An 11,596-nucleotide genomic window follows, 5' to 3' on the forward strand; every position below is an offset into this window, starting at 1 on the left:
AACCAGTATCTTGCACCAGAAAAATTTGTCACACTTCAGTTAATAATTGTGGAGCTTTTGAATCCACTTAACCAGGCCACCTTTTTTGACACTTTTAAAAAAAATTGCAAAAAGTGTCTGAAACACACACAGTAACTTGGCTCCAGACATTTACTTGGTTCTTGTTTCAGGACCCCTGGGAATGCATGATATGAAACTTGCAAGACTAGTCAGTATTCTTTTTGTGAAATCATTTGATGATATGATTGTCCATAAGGCTAGTTTCACACTAGCGCTAAAATGTTCTGACAGGCTGTTTCTCTGCTGGAGTTTATGCTGCAGCACCGACAGGATCCATTGCAAGCGGGTTTTTGTCCTGCCGAATCCCGGCACATATGCGGGAAACGAGCTGGGTCCCATTATAGTCAATAGGCTCCAGCGGGGAACTCCAGCAGGCTGTTCCTCGTCTAGAGCATTTTAGTGCTAGTGTGAAACTAGACGCTAAAAAACTAAATAATAAATCTTTATTCATAAATTTGGTTAAAATATGGGTAGCACCCAAAAACAGGCCAAGATCTAATGAAAAGGTCCTCTGAACACCAGACTTTTAAGCCCTGGTGTGGGATAGGTGTATAGTCAGAGAAACCAAAATGTGGTATTGGATTATTCAGGCTACTGTATACCAAAAGCCTGTAATTAATACGCAAATGGCCAAGTGGAAAGTTATGTACCACTCTTCAACTATCGCCACATTCGCAAAAGCGCACAATAATCACAATAATTCTCTAAACAGCTTTCCACCCATACGTAATTTCAGTGCATTACCAATTCATTCAGATCCCTGACTAAATCCTATAAGAACCACGTACGTAGTTGGTGGGAACTCCAGACTCTGGAGACTTATTTTAAAAATAAGATCGTACCCCGGGGGTTACGTATTCCATTGCTGCCGGCCGCTAGGGTACGATCTCCTGAACTCATGAAAAAGTGGGAACATGAATCTGTAGAGGCCTCCTTACGTCTGATGACTCTATTGCTTGTAGTAGTGTTTGAAAACCGCAAAAAGGAGCTGCAGGAGGTCCTTGAGGCGACATGTAAATTCAAGGACAATCCAGATTTTAGCAGAAAAGAATTGACACTACAACAGGCGATAGAGAAATTCACAGCACAATTAAAAGAGCGTAAACACTCCCAGTTTATTCGTGACACTACCGATTTCAGAGAGGGTCGTATCCTTGAATTTGGAGGCAAGACTACACGGGCCCTGGAGTTTGACACCGAGCAATCTTCCTCTGAGAGTGAGTTAGACATTGACTCCAGTCAGGGCGCTTCCTCCAGTAGGGGTACCTCCAGAGGGAACAGAAGGGGCTCTAGAGGTAGATCCAGAGGTAACAATAGGGGGAATTTTTTAGGGAAAGGTCCCCCGGTTTCAGACTACCTCCTATGCAACAAGCGGTACAACTAGCTCCCATACATCCCACTAGCCCCAGAAACACGGAATTACTGGTGATCAATTTATCAAAGAGACCAGTAACCCCCACTGAGAATATGCTACTGAGCAAGGGACTATCATTTGTTCCCACTCATGGGTTTAATCTTTTTGAGTGGGTGAAAGATTTGCAGCTATTTGGTAGAAAACTTAAATGGAAGAAATTCTTTGCATCCCATGACCACCATCAATGTGCGGAATTAGGCATTGATATGGCAGATCTTCAAGATGTTCTATAATTAGCTAATCTGTTGGACGAGGGAGAAAGAGATAGAAGTCATAGCCCGTTTACTACCCTCAGGCCAGTATCCTCCTGAGTGATTCCCATTAATGACAATACCCCCATTGACACCTTTCTCAAAGTGGTCACTGATCAGCTGACTAGATTAGAGGGATATAGAGGGAGTTACAGTAACCTCACTCCCGCGGAGACCGAAGCCCTTAGAGGCCTAGAACAGGACCCCTCCATCATTATAAAGCCATCAGACAAAAGGAGCAATATTGTCATTATGCACAAGAAGGATTATGTTGACATGTGCTTGACCATTCTGGGGGATAAGGAATGCTATCGAGTGATTCCCTTGAATCCTTTGAATGAACATCGGAAACTGCTATATGACATACTCACGTCTTATCAGTCAAACTGAATTCACATATTTGTTGCCCACACATCCTAAAGTATCCTGCTTCTACAGTCTACCCAAGATCCACAAGGGGGTCACCCCCCTTAAGGGTAGACCTATAGTGGTGGGCACTGACTGTTTGACACACAATGTCGGCATTTAAATTGATGTTATTCTGTGCCCTTTTGTTATCTCACTGCCATTGTACGTGCGGGATTCCATGGACATCCTGAAAAAACTGGATGGCGTGTACATGGAACCTGGGACGTACTTGGCTAGCCTAGACGTGGAAGCACTGTATAGCAGTATCCCACACTCGACGGGATGTGACAAGATCAGTGCTTTTCTCAGTGAAAGGGGCAGACAATTCCATCCACACAACCAATTTGTGTTGTCCCTGCTCAAATTTATACTAGAACACAATATGTTCATGTTTGATCCCGCCTCTTCCACCAGCTCAGGGGTGTGGCCATGGGTAGCCCCTGTGCCCCTACGTATACCAACTTGTACCTGGGCTGGTGGTAGAGGGAGATCGTCTTTGGTGAAGACATGGCGAAGTGGTGGGCCCTGATTGAGCTCTGGGCCAGGTATATCGATGATATACTTATCTTCTGGAGAGGGTCTAATGGAGAATTTGTCAGTTTCGTAGGAGCTTTGAATAACAATAACCTAGGCTTTTTCACCTCTGAAATACACGAAACCACCATTACATTTCTGGACCTATGTACAGATGTAGCAGGGGTAACACACACACTCTTAACTAAAATTTCTTAACTCATTGCGTTATCTTGAAACAAAAGCCTTTGAAAAGCAATTGCTTAACGCATTTAGTTTAGATAACATGTCTCATAAAGCATGTGTGTTAACCCTGCTACATCTGTATCAGCAAAGAGTCGCGTGGTGATTGACTTGTTCCGGAAGCCCACCGCTACGAACAACCTACTAAGGTGGGATAGCTGGCACCCGAAACCATTAAAACGCAGCATTCCAAAAGGCCGGTTCTTACGGGTCCAACTAAACTGTTCTACTATTTCTGATTTCCAAAGAGCTGCCAGTGACCTCACCAATAGATTCCAACGGCGGGGTTACCCACGACAGATACTAATGTCTGCCTATCAACATGCTTTAGGCAGCAATAGGGAATCACTCTTGCATCCTAGATCTAGAGAGGAGACGGATGGTACAATCCGCATCGTGGGCACATTTGATGCGGCTCATCAGGAAGTGTGACAGATACTGGGACAGTATTGGGGCATTTTGCAGGCAGACCCAGATATTGGTCATCTGGTGGGGTCTGCACCGTCAATCACATACAGACGGGGTTGCAACCTGTGTGACCGCCTGTTACACAGGCTATATGAGTCATCTACCCCTAGTACCTGGCTTACCCATGTCCTGAACGTCACTTTTAGGTGCGGTAATTGTGTGGCCTGTGAATTCATTGGCACTGACAACTCTTTCACGGGTACATCTGACTCTAAAACCTACCACATATGGTCCTTCATCAATTGCAGAACTGCAGGGTTGATATATCTGATCTCCTGCGTCTTGCCCGGGGTCAAATATGTGGGCAAGACTATCCGTGAATTTAGACGCAGGATTGGTGAGCACCTCGGGGATGTTCGTAATGACAGAGACACCTCCATTGCGTGACACGTCATGAGTTGCCATGACTGACACTAGGGTGTTGCGCTTTCAGGGGATCGAAAAGGTCCGGCCCTCTCCCAGAGAGGGCGATTATGACAAATTTCTTCTCCAGAAAGAAGCACAATGGATCTTTAGACTACATACCATACAACCTGTGGGGTTGAATGAACAATCACATTCACAGGCAGTCCCTTTTTTCTGCTGTTCCTGGCCACCTTGTGTGTTTTTGGGTAGGTTGACCCATGCCTTTTTATGGCTGGGCCTTAATTTTTCTACTATTGTCGGTTCTCCCCCCCCCTCCCCCTCCCCCCTCCCCATCCTCATCCTCTTTTTGTCCTTGCTGTCCCAATCACCCCTGTGACTTTACGCCACTTTGGTTTCCCCTATTTACTTAGGTACTCTCACCTTATCGGGAGCGCTCACCCTGCTGGGCACGCACTGGGGGGGGGGGGGGGGGGTGGGGGGGGGCAGAGATTATGGAGGCCTGTCCCACTCCCCGGCTGCGCTTCCTGCCCTGCCTGGGGGCGGGCCTTTCTGTTTATCAGCTGGCTGTGAGCACGCGTCGGACACTGCACCATACAACACCAGTGGTGGTCACACCGTTTAGCCTACCTTGCTTTAAATCTGTCTACCTGACGGCTCCTGATGAAACTGTTATGTTGAAACTCGTCAAGCCTGCATACTAAATCTGCATATTAAATGAGTTCTGCACTTTGTTTAAACTGATGATCTATCCTCTAGATAGATCATCAGCATCTGATCGGCAGGGGTCTGACACCCGGGACCCCCGCCGATCAGCTGTTTGAGAAGGCAGCGGCGCTCCAGCAGCGCCGCGGCCTTCTCACTGTTTGCCGTCGCCGGCCCAGTGATGTCACGACTAGTATCAACTTGCCTGGGCGGGGCTAAGCTCTGTTCACTTGAATGGAGCTTAGCCCCGCCCAGGCAAGTTGATACTAGTCGTGACGTCACTGGGCCGGCGGTAAACAGTTAGAAGGCCGCGGCGCTGCTGGAGCGCCGCTGCCTTCTCAAAAAGCTGATCGGCGGGGGTCCCGGGTGCCAGACCCCTGCCGATCAGATGCTGATGATCTATCTATCCAGAGGATAGATCATCAGTTTAAACAAAGTGCAGAACCCCTTTAAGCATATGTTCTCCAGTGCCCCGTTCATGTGCCACTGTGCGCTACTACACCAGAAGCTGGGGGGGAGAACTTCTGTGTTTGCTTGCCATATAAGTCCCTGGTAGCAAGTAACACTTAGAATTTGGGACCATAGGCTTCCAAGGATTAGTGCATGTTGGCAGAGGTGATGGCCATGTATAAACTATAGGTGAATGTCACTATTAACATTCTACCTACATCTTGGCATCCCCTACTGTTCTAGGCACGATTCTTACTTCATACCACATGTGCGTTGCTATCTATGCACTGGGTATGTATAACTTAGGTTGTGACAGCTAGTACTCCCTGTAGCATTTCTGTAGGTGCATTGTGATTATTGTGCGCTTTTGCGAATGTGGCTATAGTTGAAGAGCGGTACATAACTTTCCACTTTGCCCTTTGCGTACTAATTACAGGCTATTGGTATACAGTATACCTACCCCACACCAGGGGTTAAACGTCTGGTGTTCAGAGGACCTTTTTTTTTGTAGATTTTGGCCTGTTTTTGGGTGTTACCCGAATTTTACCAGATTTATGAATAAAGATTTATTATTTTGCTTTTTCACCATCTTTCTCAGGCAGTGATTAGTAGTTATATATTAGACGCACACCCTTCTATCTTTTAGTCCGTGAATTTGTTTCTAGTGTGAAACTAGCTTTAGACAACCTAGGTATATATATATATATATATATATATATATATATATATATATATATATATATATAAAGACCCTGAGAACAGAGAGTGCTTTCTTATAGTCACTAAAAGACTGTTATCATGGGTCAAACTGAAGGAATATGGAAATGTGTTTCAAGTTACCAGTGACTGAACTACAAGCATTGTGTGTTTTTTGGGCTGAACGGTACACTGGTCAATAAGACACAACAGAGTTTAGGTAAAGTCAAAAGGGGCAAACGACCATGTCCACCTTCTAACTCTTACCATTAGACACAGCAACAAATAGACACCATTTTTTCTGAAAAAGAGAATGTTCTTGAAAAAGGGCCAATGCATTGTCTTTATTCATTTGTGATATTATTGCAGTGGCATTATGAGCCTACCTGCGGTTTCCACTTGGAGTTTCTGGGGTTAGAAATATTCTTATATAGAGTAAGAGTTTGTAATTTAGTAACAGACAGAAATGGCAAGTATATAGGCCAACAGCAATAACCATAAATAATTTGCATACAGAAATGTGCGTTGGTATTTTTATTCTGTTTTATTCATTTATGTCTGTGCTTATTTACTAGGCTTATATCCTCAGCTTTGAACTGTTGTTCCTTTAGGGTAATTTCATCCATAAGTTTTTAATGTCTTTTTGAATATAGTGATTTGTAGAAAGCATTAATTATTCAGGTCTAGATTAGTGTTGTAAAGTTTCTGAATGACTAGCAATTATGTAGTCTGTGAATGTGGAATGTCTATCATTAAACTGAGCCCACTGCAGACAAAGGGACTAGAATTTTTGGAAACTTTACATAAAATGCCCAACTTATTATTGAACATTGGAGCTTTTTACCCCTCAGCTCTTGTAGAATTAATTCAGTCAATAACTGTTCGGAGATCTAATCGTAGATGTACCAGTAAACTTAACACCAAATATCATGTTTATTTAATCTTCACACTGCATTTTGAGCCTCTGTTCAATGTCTACACCACAAAAAGCTTATGACTATAATTGCCTCTGTTTAACGGAGATGTCCTGAAAAGTCTTTGAAAAGCTCATGACGTTCAAGCTTATAAAATACCTATGACAGATGCATACAGTGGTAACTGTCACCCATAGGCAGGATAGTATGGTGAAGACTATTACACTATTTCATCAATTTTTTGGACCAAACAGAAACCGGTCACAAGAACACACTTTTGGTCTCCATCGAACTAATGGACCCCTATTTAGTGTGTACACACTTTTGGTCTCCATCTTACTAATGGACCCCTATTTAGTGTGTACATCAGTAACTTTCCTTGCATGCATGCTAAACATAAAATCACAATGGAAGCCCAGACTTATTCTGAATTTCTGTAAGCCCTGAGGATGGAACAGTATGTCCTATTAGAGCAGATTTCTGACATTAGCTGCCGCAGACTTGGCAATCTCTTGTCTGTGCTGGCCAACAAGGAAACAAAGATCAGACTTGTTTTTCACCCGACTGATTCTATTGTGTCCCAGGTGCCAGGTGCTTTGTTTGAAAACCACTTGGAAGTTACATGCCTGTTTGGCCATCCTGAGTGGGCAAGTTTATGGTGATATTGAAGATCACTATTAGCCAGTAGTTATCTCATGTTTGTGCTAAGTTTTAGAATTGGACAACTGACCTAAAAAAATCAAAGTAGATCTGTGTAAAACCAACACAGTAAATCTGTAATATTCCACTCTTTGGACAAGACTTGCTTGGGTTAGTTCAACATTTGTTAGAAAAGAGATTTTGTCCATCTAAGCAAGTCCATATATTTGTCCAAGGGCGCAATGTTACAGAGTTGCATTATTGGTTAAGCAGATCAGGAATCAGTTTTAGCCCTTCACACTCAGAAATACATCATCATTGTCCACAGAAATAAAACCACTGCTATCCATAAATGATAAGAACACAGATCAGAAGTTAGTTAAAATGCATGCAAATGAACTATAGGTAGCAGCTTTACAAAATTGTTTTATCTATTGCCATTTTCATGCTTGTATTTTAACAGAATGCCAAATCATTTGATCCCTTCTGCTCACATCCTGGAATCAATGTAACAACCCAACTTGGACCATATGCCTTTAAAATCCCAATGTCAATTAGACAAAAAATCTGCAACAGTTTGGATGCACCAAACACTAGAGGAAATGACTGGAGGCTTTTGGCACAAAAACTTAGCATGGATCGGTAAGTTCATAATTTCTTTTTGGTTTAGTAATATCCCTAAGAGCCTTAAAGTGTATGTCCAATAGAAATTTAAAAGCAAAAGATGAGCATTTATGGAAGCCTAAAGTGTATGAAAAAGCTTGGAACCTAAAGGATAAAAGGGAGTGACTTGGTAAATGCATGGAATGATATAGCCCATTATGTGCTTGAGTATAAATGGTGCCTTCTATTAAAATCTTTTAGAAACTGGATTCCAACTTTATACTGTTAACATTTAAAATGATCATGTTTTTTTTTTTTTTTTTTTTTTTTTTTATTTTAGATATCTGAACTATTTTGCCACCAAAGCCAGTCCAACAGGAGTTATTTTGGACTTATGGGAAGCCTTACACCAAGATGATGGTGATCTCAACACTCTTGCCAGTGCCTTGGAAGAAATGGGCAAGAGTGAGATGATGCTTGTCATGGCAACAGAGGGTGACTGCTGATGACTTGTTGACGTGGTTGACTTGCATTGGTGATAGGAGATGTTATTACCGGTTAAAAGCGGAAAGGCATTTGGTCCAGCCAGAAACGAGAGACGTTTTCTTTCCTTGCTTATGCTGGAAGACTCGGCCACAATGTAGTGGGAAGACTGAATACTCTTATGGTCTAAATCACAACCAGCCTTAGAAATCCTTACATACTGTTTACAAGCCATCCAAGTGTCTAAAGAAAAGCGTTCACATGCCACTCCACCAAACGCCAGATACAAAGAAAGCATCGTCATTACCATAACAACTGCTGGCAGACATCTTTCATGTTACCTTTCTAAGCATTTAAGACTTTGTAGTTTAAAGCGCTTTAATTTCCTCCACCTTTACATGATATGTATTCCTTGAAAGATCATACAATTTGATCAAACTGCTTCTATCCTGTCCAAGCTTGGAACAGCCTTTCTACTGAGGCAAAAGGTTTCTTAGGAAACGCAAGTTTATTTATTATCCAGATCTTTGGATGAGTCTTTGTTTTATATGTTAATGAGTGAGTTTTCTGAGTGTATGTACCTGCTTGTATGAATGAGGCTGGCTCAACATCATGCTCTGGTAGATGTTTCTAACTGTTGACAAAATGTACTTTAATGACTTATTTTAACATATGGGGACTACTGTCAGTATATTATTCAATATGTGACACATCATTGGGAAATATCTGTTGTCCCATAATGCACTTCATTTAGATAACTGAATACAACCCCTACACAGCTCAGGGAAAATATGGTGGCCACTGGAGAGGAAAAATGAGTCCATAAGTTCCTATTTAATGAAATCATGTTAGAAAAAATACAGAGCAGTGGTAGCATATAACATGATGCGACCCAAGGCTACCAATTAGAAGTTTATTTTTGTTTTTCAGTCATATTAAATTTTCTTTAAAATAGTAAAAATCAGTTTTACAGGTTGTGGCATTTGTTGGCCAGCCACCTGATCATCAGTTTTTTTGTTTTTTTTTGAGTATTCATATGTTCCTATGTTGGTTTTTCTTTATCTCCTCCTTAATAAATCATTCATCTTATTGAAGAATGCAACCCTGATAGAACTGAATTTATGACTTGGCATATTATAGTTTGAAAATGTGCTATTTTATCTGTTTCTATACATGAATTTCAAAAATCTCGGTTCAGTAATAATAGAAACAGTAATGGACAGCAATAGTAACCGTTCCCATTCTTCAAGCTCAGGATGTAAATGTAAGTTGTTTTTTTTCCCTTCTGCTCTGCATGTTTAATAGCAAAACTTTAGTCCTGTCATGATACCAATTACTACAAAAATTTTTACAAAATTGGACCTGTTTTCCTTAAAGAGAACATTTTAATCTAAACCTAGAAAACCTAGTATTTGAGGGGTTGTCTGCAATTAGAAATGTTTTTTATTTTTCCAGAAACAGCACCATTCTTGAACATGGCCTCTGTCTGGTATTGAGTTTTAGCCCCATTTACTTGAATGGTGATGCGTTCCAAACACAGCCCATAGACAGGAGTAATGCTGTTTATTTGGTTTAAAAAAACAAAACAGACCCTTTCTCTAATCCCAGGCAATCCTTTTAATGAAATAATCTCCCAGGGGCAGTGGTGAGCTTTTCATTTTAATTAGTGATTTTAATACGTAACTTCTATGTATTTCTGACTGGTTTTTATTTTTAATTTAAAAAAAACCCCACATACCTATGTCATTATTGCATTGGAAATCTATTTTTCAAGTAGCAGATGCGCATTTATGTACCACTACACAATGTAAAGAGAATTGATTAAAAGTGTTATTTTTATACTTCAAGTTGGATTTCTCATTCACCTTGTACCTTTTTTCCGTACTGTTCTTTCTTTGTTCACCAGTGGTGGAACAGTGGTAACTAGTAGCATAGTGTATCTTATTGTCTTGAAGAAGGGCTCCCAAGAAGTTATTCATCTCTGTTGCTTAGCACAGTAGGGACATTTCCGTTAAAACCATCAATCACTGATTGGATGGATTCTGAAGAACTTTGGTCACCAAAGAGTCCTTATGCATCCTTTGCCTACCAAGGACCAAACCATATATATCATCCACGTACGTGTTGTAAAATTGTAAGTTGCATATGATATAGAGAAACTGCAGTGGCCTAATCACATACCAGCTATAGAGAGTCATATGTTGGTACCAATGTAGAGAAGTGCTAGTAACTGTGATGATCCAGTGTGGTTGAAGACATTAAACAAGAAGGTACCATGTTTCCCCTAAATCTCTGATTGTCTATGCACTTTTGTGGTTAAAAGAAACCTTCAGAGAAATTTGTAGTGAGTGCCAGTATATATCCATCTGAATTATTGGGCCATCAAAGAAACAAAAATCTGCAAAATATGTTCATCTTCTAATTTTAAGGCTGTATTACATTAAAAGATTTTGCAGGCGATTTACATGCAGCGATCATCTCCACAGTATTGGGAGGAGTGATCCCTAATGCCATCGCTCTTCCCCATACTGAATCATTGTTTGCCGGCAGCAGATGGTGGTCACTTGCTCATCGGGTAATCGGCGGCAGTATTAGGCCCCTTGCAGACGAGCGTGTGTCACTCTACGAGTCCGCAGCTCCTGGCCTGACCTCCCAGCACTGACGGGGATCATATAGCATTATATTGATTTATGATGCTATGTAACCCTTACAGTCCTGGAATGTATTAGATGACGCTAACAGCATTATATCAGTATTATCCACTACACTCCAGACTTCTAAGGGTTACATAGCATCATAAATCAATATAATGCTATGCGACCCCGTCAGAGCTGGGAGGTCAGGCCGGGAGCTGCGCTGCGGACTCGCAGCGTGACACACGCCTGTCTGCAAGAGGCCTTACATTACACACCTTCGAATGCTCATTAGCAATGATCTGGCCAACTATTGGCCAGTCTAATACAGACTTTAGTCTCAATTTTGTCATTTAGTTCTGTGTGTAAAACAGCTACCTGAATTTTTTAACTATCAGATGCTGGATAAAATGAATTTCATTGTACATATAATTCTGTTAACCTTTCCAGTCCAAACCCTTCATAACCATGAGGATTTTGCTACTTACAGAGTGCAGTTATCCATGTTAGGCTACTTTCACACTAGCGTTTTTTGCGGATCCATCATGGATCTGCAAAAACGCTTCAGTTACAATAATACAACTGCATGCAGCCATTATGAATGGATCCGGTTGTATTATGTCTTCTATAGCCATGGCAGATCAGTCTTGAACTCCATTGAAAGTCAATAGAGGACGGATCCGTTTTCGATTGTGTCAGAGAAAATGGATCCTTACCGATTGACTTGCATTGTGTGCCAGGACGGATCCGTTT

General features: G+C 41.5%; 1 protein-coding gene across 2 annotated transcripts in view; it reads left to right on the forward strand.

The window, feature by feature from the left end:
* Window positions 1-10,682, forward strand: part of UNC5B (unc-5 netrin receptor B) — a 175,167-nt gene extending 164,485 nt beyond the window's left edge. For both annotated transcript variants that reach the window (XM_040436606.1, XM_040436607.1), the window contains 2 exons: window positions 7,588-7,766; window positions 8,068-10,682. In XM_040436606.1, coding sequence (XP_040292540.1) covers window positions 7,588-7,766; window positions 8,068-8,233 — 345 coding nt within the window. In that variant the 3' untranslated portion in view covers window positions 8,234-10,682. The remainder of the gene's footprint in view (window positions 1-7,587; window positions 7,767-8,067) is intronic.
* Window positions 10,683-11,596: the final 914 nt, after the last annotated feature.

This window comes from Bufo bufo, chromosome 6 (assembly GCF_905171765.1).
Source record: "Bufo bufo chromosome 6, aBufBuf1.1, whole genome shotgun sequence".
Lineage (NCBI taxonomy): Eukaryota > Metazoa > Chordata > Amphibia > Anura > Bufonidae > Bufo > Bufo bufo.